Genomic DNA, 16,851 nt, shown 5'->3' with positions numbered 1-16,851 from the left:
AAGACCTGGGAAGGAGTCTCTTCAATAGAACTTTAGAGATTATCTTATACCTAGATGAAGATCATTTAATGATTGTCTTTAAATTAAAGAAAACCAAACCGAGTCTATATTTATAACACCTAGAATCTGGGGCATCATAGCAACACAGGAGCTTTTTTCTTCTTTTTTAAATGATTGAGCCAGGGGGTTGTATTAAATTTTAATTTCTACTAGCTAGTATTCAAGGAACAAAAGAAAGGGACATTTACATAAACATAGTAGCCCTGAAGAAGAAAGGGAGATAATAAAACAACATCTCTTTTTAAGAAAAGGAGTGAAGGCAATGATAATGTCACTTTTTTAACAAGTAAAAGTGTCTTCTCTTGAGAGAATCAGTATTTGTTGAGAAAATATACTCTGTGAATATGCATATGTAAAGATATATTAAAAAAGTTTATATCGATGTAAATGTATTCAAGTACAAGCCAATGAAAACATCCAGAATTTCAGAAAATCTAGTCCTGAATGGCAATTTAATGTAAGAGCAAAGAGACTCAATTAAAAATATTCCAATAATTTAGTTGTAATGTACATTGTACTAGGCCTTCAAAACAAAAACAAAAACAAAAACAAACCCAGATCATTACACAGGCCCAGATGACCACATTAAACATGGTTCTAAGTTTTCTCCTTTTGGGAGTAGCACTCGGAAATCAGTGAATCAAAATGAATTTTTAATGAATAAATGTTGAAAATTGGTATTTTTTCCCTAAACCATTTGGGGCATAAAAGCCAGACAGAAACCTGAAAAGTTCAACTTTTTCCACACAAGAAGCCAGAAACAGGCCAAAAACCTAAACTGTTAATGGATTGTTACAAACCCGAAATGAGTTCTAAGCCAGCTCTCCTAAGGTCTGTAAAAACCAGTTTTCTCTGTACTAAATTATGTTTGGGATTTGCATCATTTAAAATTAGCCCTATAATGCCACACTATTGTGATTAGTAATTTCATCTAGGAGGTTTTGATTTCTGCATTCTTGGTCCTTTTTTTTTCCCAGAAAGTTTTCACAAAAATCCGTTAGACCTCAGCCCTAAAGAAGTCAGTTACACTTCACCACAGTAAGAGGTGCTAGGTGGTGGGGGAGGGGGGAGGGTTAGCTTTAACTGAGAACTATTAAGACAGTATCACTTTTGCAGGTGTAGCCTACAAAAATAATGAGCTCTCTGCCCAAGTCAGTGTTGCTTGATATAAAAAGTGATACTGTCATGTCAGTGCTTAAAAAAAAAAATGAGATGACAATGTTATGCTAACAAATGGACAAAAACGGTCGGGTGGGTTTCTAAACAAGCGGAACAGCAATAGCAGGGTTAACAGGGGTATCAAAAGAAAGTGAATGCTTAGATGAATAATCATTGCATTTTACTGCTAATTAGCTCGTTAGATGTTTTTGTAATTTAACTGGCCAAGCTGCTTTTCTAAATATACATTAATGATTAATAAGGACAATATAAAGATATAGTAATTATAGTGGTTAGTAATGGCAACTAGCTTGCATCTTAGTTCATGCTTCTCTGTATCATAGCCAGCTTTCAAACAAACTCAATTTTATTTAAAATCTTACTTTTTTCTGATGTCATATCGATCTGAAAGAAAACATACATAAATTGAATAGTTACAAATTGTGTCTTGTTTCACAGCCCCCTGATGTGCAAATAAGCTCCTATTAATAACCACAGCCATGGGGAGATAGGATAAGCCAGAGTAAGGTCAGAGTAATTTGCTGCGTTTCTTCCTGAGAGCCTCCTGGATTCTTACCATAACTTTGAAAAAACAAATCTCCTTTCTAAGCTCTATAGGTTGAAAGTACTTTTAAATACGTTATTCTTAGGAAGATGTGATCCAGGGTGTGTTTGATGGTAGAAATATATATTTATTAGGGAAAAAGCCAGGAAAAGTGTAAAGTAGGGGTCAGACAGTAAGTATCAATATAGCTGCAAAAAAGAATGAAAGAACAAATAGCATGCCAAGGTAATACATTCTACAGAAGCAGTTTCATTAATTACAAGCCAAACTTCCAAATCCTGAAAAGAATATAAACTGGGTCTATTGCTCTGCACAGCTTCTGAAAATATTCAATAGATAAATCATAAGCCTAATGCAAGAAACTCATTTAAACATAGCAAAAGTGGTTTTAGGGGCACCTGGGTACCTAGGGCCACCTCAGTTAAGTGTCCGACATCGGATCAGGTCATGATCTCATGGTTTGTGGGACTGAGCCCAGCTTTGGGCTCTGAGCTGTCAGCCTGAAGCTGAGCTGAGCCTGGAGCCTGCTTCCGATGCTGTGTCTCCCTCTCTCTCTGCCCCTCCCCCATTTGTTCTCTCTCTCTCTCTCTCTCAAATATAAATTTTAAAAAATGGTTTTAAAACCACATTGCTCTTCTAAGAAGAAGTGTAGGTACCATCCTGAACGGCTTTGGTGAAAGAAGCACCAAGTGCAAGGGGAAAACAGAATATGTGAGACCAAAGAGCGACTCTCTGGCTGAGGGAAAGGATGACATCAGTCTTGTCGCAGTGTACTACGTACACCGTGACACACGGCAGGACCATGAGTCTATAATCACACCTCTTGTCCTGCTCCACTGCCCGGGTAGGAGAAAACGTGAATTCAGGGGGACTCTCTGCCCTGAAAAGGCCTTACTTACATTTTAGGCTGATGGGTACAAGGGTATTTATTATATTTTTCTTTACGTTTTTGTATTCCAAATCCATCAGAGTAACATGTAAAATATAAATCTAGTATTTGTCAATCTTAACAGGAACCAGCATGGAAATAGGAAAGCAGAAGGCATTTCCCAATGATTTCTTTCATGTCTATGATAATGCTTGGGCACCTTCAAATCTTCACAAGGGCAACAAGCACGGAATGTGCCTGAACCATCAAAGAGGTCTAATTCAAATCGTTCTTTATTCAAGGTAACCTCTCTAAGACTTGCTTTCTTCACCTGTGATATAGCATCTATGATATGACGGCACAGCCCTCACAGGGCAATTGTGAGAGATTAGTGTTTAATGAGGTACATGGAGCACTTAAAAAAGAATCTACTTTATGAGAGGTGCTCAATACTAGTAGAGTTCTGCATTATAATATTATAGGCTAATGTTGGAGCTATGCACTCCTTACAGTTTTTGGTCTCAGTGGTTCTCAAACTTTTTGGTCTTAAGGCTCCTTTACACTCCTAAAAAATGACTGAGAACCTTGAGGAACTTCTGTTTATGTTTGACGTACATAAGTATGTTTCATACATTACAACTGAGAAAATTCTAGAGCCCTAATATACACCAGCAATATTCCCGAGTCAGAGTAATGATACCATCATACGTAATGTAGCCTCCGGAAGACTCCCCCATAGCTTATGGAGATACGGGAAGTAAAAGGCAAATAATGTCTCAGTAACATGAAAAAAAAGTTTTAACCTCCAGGTTTCTCCAGATCAACCTGAGAAATGAAATGATAGCTCGACCTTCAGCAGTCAGTAGGGTTAACATAGATTATTGCACAGAGACAGGGTAGCAATTCACAGGGAAAGCTTTACTATTCTTTGAATTAAGTCTACAAGGTGAGAAAACAGAGGCTCAGAGAGGTTAAGTAAAACCGTGACCCTTCAGTGACTAACACCTGTATACCCCTTCTAAACACACAGGTTAACAATGTGCTCTTCTTAGTGGTTAGAGCAAATACAGCCATCAACAAGCAACAAGGTCAGACAATTACCTCTTCCTCCTGTTCTTGATCTGACTCTGATTCCTTGCCGCCCCAAGATGCCATGCAAGATGGAAAAGAGAGCAGAAAGAGTAGAGAGTGTTTAGAAGAAAAGAAAAGATTAAATATACTGCCAACAAACATCACCAGGCAAGCATACAGACAATGTCCGCTTATTTTTTCTTACTAAGAGTTTATAGAAGACAGTCACAAAAATTTTAAAAAGGATTGGTTTAAATGCAAAAGTCTGGTGATTCAAGAGGCAATAGAACCAACATTATACACTAATTTATTAGACAAAGAAACTAAAATTGTAAACACATTCATTTCACATACTAGGTTACCAGCAGCCTTAAGGTTTTGGATTTGGTAATGGATTTGATGCCCACTTCTACAGAAATGATGATGGTATATTCTGGTCATTGTAGACACTGGCTGAAAATCTTAAAGGCCACAAATAAGCATATGATGAATATATTTTGAATACAGAGGCAATATTTAGAAGTTCCAGTATAATGAGGAGCTGCTAAATTCTAAAGTATATCTGAATGTACAATGTTGGCCTTGTTTTCCTTTTTGTTTTGAGTTACTAAATGGAAAGCTGTCCTGGACCAGCACAGTGTTAATGATATGTCTGGACTCAGAAATACAGTGTAACAATACAGTAAATGCTTTCTTTCATCACACATTGAAGCTCACTGAAATCAGAGACAAGTCTCATTTATGTTTATATATCACTTGGGCAGACTGCACAGCAGTATATATGTTGTTAGGGTTCTTATTTGGCATTCTGCTTCAGTGACTCACAAATCTACACACCCAAAGTATATTTCCTGTCAATTGCAGTAAGATTACATTATGCTCATTTGGGTGGATATACCTATTTTGTATCCTAATTAGTGGAATAACATGTAAGTTTACATATATAGATATTTCATTTTTATCACCTAATCAGAATTTGCAATATTAAAACATGACACTATGAGCTATTCTCTATGTGACTCATCTCTATTTACAAGAATGATTGGTTAAGAAACACAGACCATGGTGGGTAAAAAGAAGTGTAGAAAATGCTCTTTCTGTGGAGTCAAGATTTAGGGTTTTAGATATATTTTTACTTCTCCTCCAAGTCTCATCTCCCTCCCCAACCTCTAGTACACTCTGAAAACCTGCTGCAACCCCCCATAGGCTGCCACATGGGAGCTTTCTATGCAAAAGATACTGGTTAAAATTGTTTTAAGTAATCAAATCAAGCTATCCCCAACATTTAATTCATTCAGTTGTCATCTTCAACTCAATCAGAGTAAGCAAGGAATTCTGTAAGGGTGAGAGGTCTGAATAGAAAGCAGTATCTGGTGGAGCACCTGGGTGGCTCAGTTGGTTAAGCATCCGACTTCAGCTCAGGTCACAGTCTCGCAGTTCTTGGGTACAAGCCCCACATCAGGCTCTGTGCTGACATCTCAGAGCCTGGAGCCTGTTTCAGATTCTGTTTCCCTCTCTCTCTGCCCCTCCCCCACTTGTGTTACCTCTCTCTCTCTGTCCCTCCTTCCCTCCCTCTCCCTCTCTCAAAACTAAACATTAAAAAATTGAAAAAAAGAAGAAAGTAATATCTGGTAAGTAGACTTTGTGTCAGGAACAGATGAATTTATACCTTTTCAATAATATTTCAAATCTACTCCTTGTCATATAGAGGTATTTTGTATATTAATCATGTTAAAACAGTTGAAAAATTAGTTTGATACCCCCAAAACATTATAGGTTATAAGATGAACAGGTTATTATTTCAGCAGTAAGATAAAATATCATGATGTTGCTCTAAATTTAATAATAATAATTTAATCCACCTGTGAATTGGCAGTGACAAGAAGCTAATGATCTCATAATATTTTGGTAGGGTCAAATGTAGTAGTATGATCCCAGAAGGGCATGCACATAAAATCAACAATGAAGACAATGCCAATGATTTTGTTTTAAAAAAATAGTCCAAAAATTTAAATCTTAAATTCAAATTTTCTCTCTTTCATATCCAACATGTATTTATAGCAAATTTTCCATCAAAGTGAATTTAATGCAAAAATAAAGTAGAGCTACATTTTTCATTACTTAAATGAAAATTTATAAATTTACAGGGAAGCAGAAATGACTATTACAGGGGTGCCTGGGTGGTTCGGTTGGTTAAGTGTCCTACTCTTGATTTCGGCTCAGGTTGTGATCTCACAGTTGTGAGATGGAGTCCTGTGTCTGGCTCCGCATTGAGCATGGTGGCTTCTTAGGATTATCTCCTGCTCCCTCCCTCCCTCCTCTCTCTCTCTGTCTCTCTCTTTCTTCTCCTCCTCCAACTCCTTCTCCTCCCCTCCTCCCTCAAAATAAATAAACATTTTAAAAGAATGACTGTTATATGTGCTTATGTGCTTACATTCAGTGCTTTTGCTTTATTTATTCTAAAGGATTTGAAAATTAAATCTTATACAGACTGAGGTGCACTACAGTAGATTTGATAATACCTTTGTATAAATTGGCAGGGTGATGTTTAAGTTGCAAATAGCTTGATGCACCAGGCCTCTTGTGGATTTTGGTTCCTTCATAAATGATAGTCGCCCGCAAGGTTCCTGAGTCGTATCACGTACCTTGAACAAGAAAGGCATACATGTTTCACCCGGATATGATGTATATGATTTATTTTAATTAGAGGATACTGAAAACAATCAGGAAGAAATAAATTCATCTGATAATGCCAAGGATTTAGAGGTGCTCCTTTCTTTTTCTAATATCATTTAGAATGACTTTTAAAAAATCATTCAGCTTTTAAAAAATTGCTTACAAAATACACATAACATAAAATTTACCATGACCATTATTATACTTACCATTTTTAAGCATTCAATTTAGTGTCATTAAGCACATTCACAAACTTGTGCAAACATTACTATGCAGAATTTTCCATGACCCCAAACAGAAACTCTGTACCCATTCAATGAGAACTCTCCATTTTCCTCTTCTGCCAGCCCTCAGTCACCCCTATTCTACCTTCTGTCTCTATCAATTTGCCTTTTCCAGGTACCTTGAATAGACAGAATTCTACAATATTTGTCCCTTTTGAGTCTGGGTTATTTTACCTAGCATAGTATTTTCAAGGTTCAATCATATTGCAACATATATCAGAGTTTCATTCTTTAAAAGAATTGTGTTAAAATATACGTAACATGAAACTTACCATTCCAATCATTTTTAGACACACCGTTTAGTAGCATTAAATAGCATTTCGTACAACATTCATCACCATTCATCTTCCCAACTTTTTCATCTTCACAAACTGAAACTCTGTTTACATTCAACAATAGATTCATTCCCATTCCTCCCTTGCCTCCCTCCCCTGGCAACTACCATCCTGTTTCCTGACTCTATGCGTGTGACCACTCTAGGTACCTCACGTAAGTGGAAACATCAAGTATTTGTCCTTTTGTGTCTGGCTAATTTCACTTAGAATATATCCTCGAGGTTCTTCCATGTTATAGCCTGTATCAGAATTTCATTCCTTATTAAGGCTGAATAATATTCCATTGTACGTATATACAATTATTTCCTATTCATTGTACGTATATACCATATTCATTCACCTGTCAATGGATATTTGGGATGTTTCTACCTTTTGGCTGTTGTGAATAATGCTCTTACGAACACTGCCGTGCAAGAGACCGAGTCCCTGCTTTCAGTTCTCTTGGGTATATACCTAGAACTTGAATTGCTCGATCATATGCTTATCTATGTTTAACTTTTTGAGGAATCATCAAACTGTTTTCCATAGTAGCTGCATCATTTTATATTCCCACCAGCAATGATCAAGGTTCCAAGTTCTCCACATCCTTGCCAACATTTGTTAGTTATTTCATTTTTTTAACAACAGCCAGCCTAATGGGTACAAAGTGGTATCTCACTGTGGTTTGAATTTGAATTTCCTTAAGCTGTTGAGCATCTTTTCATATGCTTATTGGCCATCCATATAACTTCTCTGGAGAAATGTCTAAGTCCTTTGCTCATTTCTGTATTTGGTTGTTTATAGAATGACTTTTGCACAACAACAATATCAAGTATTAACTTAATTATACACACCTTTGTGTTAAATGGATCCATTAACCCTCAGCAGGTATAGCATAACGTGATGATTGCTTGAACCTACCTTTAATCAGGCAAAACAATCAAACCAGAAATGGCACAACAGAAGACTAACAGGAGATCTTGTGAAACTTTAACAGGTCTTAAAAATTTTTAAAGAGGTGTCCTGACATATACTCGGAAAGTCATAAGGGATTAAAATGAGTCATTGCTGACAAACTGTTTGGAATTAGTCTGAAGTCAATGTAATAAAAAACTAATGGAGACCAGCTTCTATCTTGTGAGGACTGAGCATTATTAGGACTTCTAGAATGGTGACATACACTGAGAAATAAGAAAAAAATGAGTGGCTGGAGAACTAGAGAACAGAATTATTACTTCCTTTTAATTTCATGAATCTCTCCATCACACATTTTTGTCCCTCTTTATAACTGGACTCTAGAATGAAGTGTGTGTCCATTACTGCCAAATTCCTAACTTGGATTAATATTCTTAAGCAGAGATAACAAATTCATGGTGTATTGAAGTGTCTCCATAAATGTTTGCTGGATGAATTTTTGAAAATATATCCAATTCACAGGTCTATCTGGATAATCTCTTACTATGTTAAGTGAGATCTTGGGTCCTTTGAGAGTTTCTATTACAAAGTGTTGTCACTTAGAACTCTTTTGGTCTCCACATGAATGAAATTCATAGCCTTTAAAAATTAAACATAAATATTTAAAAGAAATAATAGTAAAAAAGAAGAGAGAGACTTCCTTTACAATTTGGGGGGAAATGGACAGGTTTTCTAATTAATGAATCAGCTATTTGTCCCAATTCTCAACCTTATAAGTATGAACCTCAAAAATAAAAGTGGTTGGTTTCAGAGGACTTTAAAATTTCACAGATATGGTTTAAAAATTACTGTAAATGATTGAAAAGCAAATATTATCTCCTCCTAAAGGAAATCAAATCCTTACTTGATCCTAAATAAAAGGCATTATAAAATTCCATGTATATATTACCTTGACAAAGAGAGGAAGTCGGTTTTCTTTAAAGGCAAAAAAACTGAATATATGATGTTGGCCACTCTTGGTTAATGGCACCAGGTTGCCAAAACAATCAACATAGATTGGTTTTCCTTCTAGTACCTGGTGAAAATGGAGAAAAATAACACATAGTATAATAGCTATAACTATTATGTGGTATTTATATTAAAAAAAGTGGGGATACTACTTGGAACATGAAAATTCTTTTTTTTTTAATTTTTGTTAATGTTTATTTATTTTTGAAGGAGAGAGAGAGACAGAGTATGAGCAGGGAAGGGGCAGAGAGAGAAGGAGACACAGAATCTGAAGCAGGCTCCAGGCTCTGAGCTGTCAGCCCAAAGCCCGACACGAGGCTTGAACTCACGATCCATGAGATCATGACCTGAGCCGAAGTTGGACGCTTAACTGATTGAACCATCAGTCACCCCCAAAAATTCTTAAAATGTACATACATAATCTTTAAATTTCCGACTAACATTTTGTCTTATTGGTGACAAAGCATGTGTTAGTACTCCCTCCCTCTTCTTACTGGTATAGGAATGACAAGAATCTTCAAATCATGGTGACAGTTTTAATGTTTTCATTTCTAATAGTTTCATGTTGCCCCTCCAAAACTAATATCTCTTTAAGTCCTACATTTAAATTTCTGATTGGGTAATTTTTGACATCATAATGAGTCAGGTTACTTGACTTCAATATCCAAAGGCCCACTGGTTAAAAAAAAATCCAAAATAAGAAAAAGTAATGTTGAAAAGTCCTGGATATGGTACTTCCACATTTACACAAAGGACATACTTTCCAACTGCTTTCTTTTACTGTTAAAAATTTATAAGAAACAGCGAAAGACAAAGGCATCTAAACTATTACAGTCACTTACATACTTTACCAATAGCTCATAATTTTTCCCAAAATTATCTTCCAGAGAGTCCTTTTACCTCCTGACACACACTGAGACTATTCCTATAGCCAAACTGGTTAAAAATGGCTGACTTTGGACCTTGACCTTCTAACTGATCAAAATGTGGACTGGTCTTTTTTTTCAATAGTTCTATTTTTTAAATACTATTTAAAATATAATAAATTAGTAAGGGTATAAACACCATGTCAATACGAATTATTTTTGTAAATACAGTACCTCTACATCCCTGCTTCTGGCCACCTCAGCAAAGTTTTCTTGTTGTTCAAGGGTCTTATCCACTTTATCATCAGTCATGCAGAAACATCTCAATCTGGCTTCAATGGGGTCATGTGACTTGGCAAACACAACAAATTTGGCCATATACGGTACACAGATAATTTCTCTATACACTTGTGATGCAAAGGTAACGGATTCCTGGATCTGTCGACAATCTATCAGCCAGAACCTACAAAATGAAATAAGATCGGTTATCTGAAATTTAAAGTCTGCCAGTTGAAACAACAACAATCCCTTCGCTATGATCAAAATAGTCACTAAAGGTTTCTTGGAAAAAGAAAGGAGTGAGGAGGGAGATGAGGAGAGAAACTAAAAGGAAAGAGAAAGAAAGTAGAAGGGAAAGTAGAAAGACAGATGGGAACGAGGAAGGGAGAACAGGGGAAGAGAGAAAGGTTAGGTGTTTAAAATCAGCTGTCAAATGCTGTATTGGTAATTTTCTTCCAGGGACTCTTGTGGGTATTTGGTCTTCTCCACTCTGTCTCAGTGCTTTAGAATCTTCTAGCACGAGAACTCAGTATCAGACATTGTGATAAGTATCTCACTGAATGAGAATTTCTGTTTTCCTTGATTTTCTCTCCAATTCTTTGTTTTGTTCCCTGAAACTTTTTCAATAAAATCTACTAAGCTTTTCTTCATCATTCTTTTCCAGTAGCTTCTCCCGTCCCCGAGGCTGGTAAAACCACTTTTAACAATTTGCTTTTGCTCCAGAACTTCTAAATATTGAATATAATTCATAGAAGAAATTATTCACTTACGACCAATTTATGAGTTCTAACCTCAACTAAGCCAGTGACGTTGCCTGGCAACTTTCTCCTCAGGTATCCTTTTATTCAGTATACTAACTTTGCTAAGATTTTAATGAAGCTTGAGCTCCCCCCTTATCTGAGGCCTGAAGAAAGATAACTTTACTGAAAAAGAGGTCATTGATGGACATTTTGCCAATCTGCTCTGTACACACTTTCAAAAGTTGTTCCACATCCTCTTGCTCTGAAACCTTTCCCCACCAATGATCACCTTCGTCCTCTTGACCCATTTCCCATAATCTTTCAACATTTCCCAGATTTTCTTAGCCTCTCTTTTCTTCAAGTTCTTGATCCATCTCTTACCTTTTTTCACTGGCTTTGGTAAAAATACCAGCATGACTTCTGAATTCTAGATGACATGAATCATGGTTGCAACCCGCCAGGACCCTTCTGCATTCTGCCTTGGCATCGTTGCTCATGTAACTCTCTTTTCCACTTTTCCCTGTTTATTGGGTTCCTACATGTCTCATGAGTCACCTCTTCCTGGACATCCCCTACACCCTGATGCAAATACCCTCTGCTGAATTCTTTAGTGCCTCTGGTAGACCCAGGGTCTACCTGCCATTGTTTTGCATTAGAGTGTAGATGCCTGAGTGGCAAACACATGACGCAGAGAGCCCGACACTTGCTTGAGATATAAACATGTGCCGTCACACCCAGGTATCACAGTACACCGTTACTGAGCTACTCATGAATTTCTGTATTTTCTTCCTCCCCCCCCCAATAGAAATTTAAGTTTTAACCACTCTCAACTTTAGTTTTCTCATGTGTAAAATGGACACAATACCTCTTGCTCTGTTTAAGTCACCCCGTTGTCGTAGTTATCAAATTAAATCAATGGGAAAATGCTTCACGATCCATTCATCCCAGTGCAAATGGGAAGTAAATAAACTGATGTTCGTGTGCATGACATAAAATTACCTTCAGTTTTTAAAAGATGTGTGATATGTAAATGGGTATGACATGGGGAATACATAAATGTGTTAGAAGGCATGAGTCACTGAAACCTCTAAACCACTTAAGCAAGCCATGTTAGGCTTTGCATTTTTATTATTCTGTTGGAAAAAGCAGTTCAGGCTATTTTTTGACAGCAGGAAATTTATCTTTCCTAAAACCTTTGGGACTAGAAAAATCAGTGGTGGCTGTAAAGCCAGAGTCAGGGTCACACAGTCAAAGCTGACAATCACTTATTTTTCTTAGATTTTAATTTGACTGGTTGCCCTTTGTTATTGTAGCATCACTATTATATTTTCTGGCAGGTCTAGTTTAAAATCTGAAAGTAAGCGTAAACAATGTTTAAAAGCAAACTGAAAAGAGGTACTTTGAAAGAATGTAAGAAACAAAATAAAACAAAAGACCACGGGGAGGGGGAATATCATAGGGGGCTTTTCTGGGCTGCGGAACCATACCTGGCAGACACATTGGTTGTAAAGGAAACACACTCATTGACAAATGTTAATGGCGTAGTTCCTGTAATATCTTCCCATTGTGCAGGGGTGGTTCCACCTGAAATAATAGGATTGTTTTAAAAAACCTGGGCAAAACTCCAGACTTTGAATTGTAAAATAAAGTCTTTGTGGTTCTCGCTGTGTTCACCTCTTAGTCCCACCCACCCCTCAAGATGACATATAGGAAACAACATGTCTAAAAACCACATGCTATAAAATGACATGCTGACAGCAGCAAACAGCAGACACCACCTTTCAAGGAAGTTATTTGAATAACTGCCTTAAATTACTTACCAAGTAGTCTATGCTCTGACATTCTTTTTTTTTTTTTAATGTTTTAATGTTTCAAGCTTTCATTTAAATTCTAGTTAACATGTACACAATATTAGTTTTAGGAACAGGACTTAGTGATTTATCGCTTACTTACATATCGCTTACATACATATGTATATATGTATATATTTATCGCTTAAATATATTGCTTATATATATAAGTATGTATAACATCCAGTGCTTGTCACAACAGGTACAGCCTATCCCCTATCCTCCTCCCTCCATCAACACTCAGTTTGTTTTCTATAATTAAGATCCGACTGATATTCTTAAGCTTTTATTGTAATTGCTAGGCTTTGAAGATATTTTAAATTGTAGCAGTTGATCATCTTAAAAGACACTCTGATCAACCAAAGAGCTGAATACTTTGTTAAAATAATAAAAAATCCAAATGTTCTTTTATCCCTGAACTTCATATTTTATGCAATTAATTTGAAGAAATAAAATTACTTGGGGAGCCTGGGTGGCTTAGTTGGTTAAGCATCCAACTCTTGATTTCAGCTCAGGTAATGATCTCACAGTTTGTGAGTCCGAGCCCTGCTTTGGATTCTCTCTCTCTGCATCCCTCTCCTGCTTGCATTCTCTCTCTCTCTCTCTCTCTCTCTCTCTCTCTCTCAAAAATAAACAAACAGGGGCGCCTGGGTGGCTTAGTCGGTTAAGCATTTGACTTTCACTTAGGTCATGATCTCGCAGTTCGTGGGTTCGAGCCCCGCGTCGGGCTCTGTGCTGACTGCCAGCTCAGAGCCTGGAGCCTTTTTCAGAGTCTGTATCTCCCTCCCTCTCTGACCCTCCCCTGCTCATGCTGTCTCTCTCTCTCTCTCCTAGAAATAAATTTTTAAAAAATTTAAATAAATAAATAAACAAATTAAAAAAAAATTATTCTCAATTTGCGTTTAAAGGCTGGAAATAAAAAGCTTGGAAGATATTAAGAGCTCAATAAATACTTCAAGGTGAGTGGACAAATGAATGAATGCTAAAGAATGGCCTCCTATAGATAGTAAAATCACCATGGAGGCTGACGTGAACTTTCATTCTACTGGAAAACTAAGTTGGCATAGATAAGGATGAAAGAGTCTTAAAGCGCTGCAGGAGGAATGTATGTTTGAGAGGAAGAAAAATTGTGACTTTAAAATTTCTTAAAGAAGGGAGTGAGTTATCAAAGAAAATTCATGGAACCTTATCCTTGTAGGCCTCTAAAATATTAATTCTCAGCAGAAGCACATAACGAGCAAAACACAAAACTCTGAACATTTTGGTTAACATATATTTTAATTAACAAATACATTTAAGAAACTGTTTAATATAGGGGCACCTGGGTGGCTCAGTCAGTTAAGCATCTGACTTCAGCTCAGGTCATGATCTCACAGTTTGTGGGTTTGAGCCTGTATCAGGCTCTGTGCAGACAGCTCAGAGCCTGGAGCCTGCCTCAGATTCTGGGTCTCCCTCTCTCTCTGTCCCTCCTTCACTCGCACTCTGTATGTCTGTCTGTCTCTCAAAAATAAATAAACATTAAAAAAATTCTTTTAAAAATTAAAAAAAAAGAAACTTTACTATGAACCCATCTGAATAAATAGATCAGGTGACCCCCAGGCCAAAGTGGAATCTTCACCAGATCATGTATAAGGACAGGGTGTGCCACAGACACTTTTCAGTCTCAGTACTTTTGCTACCATGCCATGAATGTTGCACATTTAATAGAGGGGCTAATTGTATACCCATGGAACAAAAGGTATGAGAATGACACCCAGGAAGGCTGGGTGACAACCAGAAATGGGTAATTAGGCAAGAAGTAATACGTGAAGGAGGATGTCCTTCTATACTCATTATAGCCTTTGTATTTCAAAATTCTGTCATATTATTAAACTTATGGGGTAAAGTCTCAATGGTTTTCTGTCATAAGTAGAGAAAAAACACTAATTAGAAGGGAGAATTAAAAGAACAAAATAAGAATGAACATTCCTGGGGCGCCTGGGTGGCTCAGTCGGTTAAGCATCTGACTTCGGCTCAGGTCATGATCTCACGGTTCGTGGGTTCAAGCCCTGCGTCGGGCTCTGTGCTGACAGCTAGCTCAGTGCCTGAAACCTGTTTCAGATTCTGTATCTCCCTCTCTCTCTCTGACCCTTCCCTGCTCACGCTATGTCTGTCTGTCTCTGTCTCTGTCTATGTCTCTCTTTCTCAGAAATAAATAAAACATTAAAATTTTTTTTTAAAAAAGAATGAATATTCCTTTCAATATGGAGGAGAGTGAAAAAAAATTCTAACAATACCTAGACAACCAAGGATGGTTATTATTCCTATTGGCAATAGTATAAATATTTACTGAATGCCAATACCATGTAGTTATGTTAAATAGGGAAATTATCAATCAAATTATGAGTCCTAACACATATTTATGTGGATTATTTTCTCTCACCCAGTGGTGGTGGTATTTTGAGCAGAGAACACCAATATTCTGGGAATGTCTTTTGGGAGTATGGTAGTCATCTGAATCTACAACTTCCCATTGAAAAGGCCAAAATTCAGTTAATCATTAAAAACCTGTACTTTGTTTTTCTAAGCTTAGTGCAACCCATCAACGATAAAGACAAACCAATGCCTAGACAGAAGTTTGAACTACTAGGTATAATTATTCAAGATGCTATTTGTTTTTCAATAGATGTAAGAGGAAGTCTTCAATGAAGGCTTAAAACTTGGGGTTGGAGGTATATACATTTGGGTTTGAATATCAACTCTGCCAAATATGTATGTCATGATCTCAGATAAGTTATAGAACTTCCCTCAGCCTTGGCTTCCTTTTGAGTAAACAGGTTTAACATGTCCTTAGAGGGCCTCTGTGAAGGTTACAATGACAATGCATATGAAATGTCTAATAGGTTGGCGAACAAGTTATATGTAATAAATATAAGTTCATTTCCTTTCAGCTTAAATTTCCCTAATTAATTAGAATGCTTTTCCTGAATTAATGCATATAACCGCACAGGTATCTTACAGCAAAGGTAGAGAATATTTACAATGATCTAGGTTTCTTCTTTTGGAACTTTCTACTAGCATGGTCATATTTGACTCACCTGTTATGCTGCATAGTAATCTTAAGGTTGGTGCATCTCCCCCGAAACCATTCAACATGACATCACTTGAAGCTTTGGGGACAGGAATGGTCATGGTAATTGGCTTGTGGAATTTTCTTCTTCTAGGTTCCAAAGTGACTATAGGGCTGAAGGTTGCTTTGTTGCCTAGAATCTTCTTAACCAGCTCACTGTGCATAGGCTGAGCCTTTTGAAAGGAAAAAAAAATATTAAACGATATATCATTATATATAATGTCAAGTTTCTTTGACATAAATATAAGTTTCTCAATACATTACTTTTTAGTTCGCAAATCAGTTTGGTGACTTCAAACATGATAATCTTTAAGTTTAGTACTAAGCACTCGGATAAAACTTTATGAGACCTATAATCTCTAATGGCAGCCTTTGCACACCTGGGGATAATTTGACTCGTTAACCATTTACAGTAAAACCTTGGTTTGTGAGCATAATTCATTCCAGAAACATGCTTGCAATCTAAAGCACTCGTATATCAAAGTGAATTTCAAGGACCATTGGCCTAGGTGTGATCAGGTGACATGCAGCATCATGTACTACTCGTATTACAAGACATTGCTAGTTTATCAAGTTAAAATTTATTAGAAAGGTTTGCTCACCAAGTTACTTGCAATCCAAGGTTTTACTGCATTTCCCATTTGAAAAGCTGATTTTCATTCACTAGAATAAAAATCCACGTTAGATTAATGTGTATCCAATGTAGACATACCTGTAGGCCTACACGGATCCTCTTGGTGAGCGCCCCCTCTGGGAAGACGGCCTGTACCTGGGGCACCACTGTGCTGCTCAGCACGCCTCCCTCGGGGCCAATCAGATTGCTGTCCTGTTTGATGCGAGACACCACTGCAAAGTACTGCGGGAAGTCGCGGGTGATGATACGGCAGATCCGCTTCTTTTCTAGGTCTTCCGGGCTATCCAGCACTGAGACAAGAAATGACCCATCTTCATAGGGCAAAGATTTCCTTCCAAAAGCATTCTAGCAAACTCCTTGGCAGAGTTCATAGTAAACTAATGTGGCAGCAAGATGCCTTTTTTTAAAAAAATAATAGGACATTTTAAAAAGCAAGACTATCTAACCTAATAAC

At 37.1% G+C, this 16,851-nt stretch overlaps 1 protein-coding gene across 2 annotated transcripts in view; it reads right to left on the bottom strand.

Moving 5' to 3' along the window:
• ANK2 (ankyrin 2) overlaps window positions 1–16,851 on the bottom strand; it is a 232,677-nt gene that overhangs the window by 30,769 nt on the left and 185,057 nt on the right. For both annotated transcript variants that reach the window (XM_039217257.1, XM_039217258.1), the window contains 8 exons: window positions 16,476–16,687; window positions 15,732–15,936; window positions 12,292–12,388; window positions 10,020–10,248; window positions 8,861–8,986; window positions 6,245–6,367; window positions 3,753–3,785; window positions 1,602–1,623 (listed from right to left, as the gene is read on the bottom strand). In XM_039217257.1, the coding sequence (XP_039073188.1) occupies window positions 1,602–1,623; window positions 3,753–3,785; window positions 6,245–6,367; window positions 8,861–8,986; window positions 10,020–10,248; window positions 12,292–12,388; window positions 15,732–15,936; window positions 16,476–16,687 (1,047 nt within the window). The remainder of the gene's footprint in view (window positions 1–1,601; window positions 1,624–3,752; window positions 3,786–6,244; window positions 6,368–8,860; window positions 8,987–10,019; window positions 10,249–12,291; window positions 12,389–15,731; window positions 15,937–16,475; window positions 16,688–16,851) is intronic.

The sequence above is a fragment of the Hyaena hyaena genome, unplaced genomic scaffold, assembly GCF_003009895.1.
Source record: "Hyaena hyaena isolate Hyena2069 unplaced genomic scaffold, ASM300989v1 scaffold_674, whole genome shotgun sequence".
Taxonomy (NCBI): Eukaryota; Metazoa; Chordata; class Mammalia; order Carnivora; family Hyaenidae; genus Hyaena; species Hyaena hyaena.
This window is presented reverse-complemented; position numbering and strand designations above follow the sequence as displayed.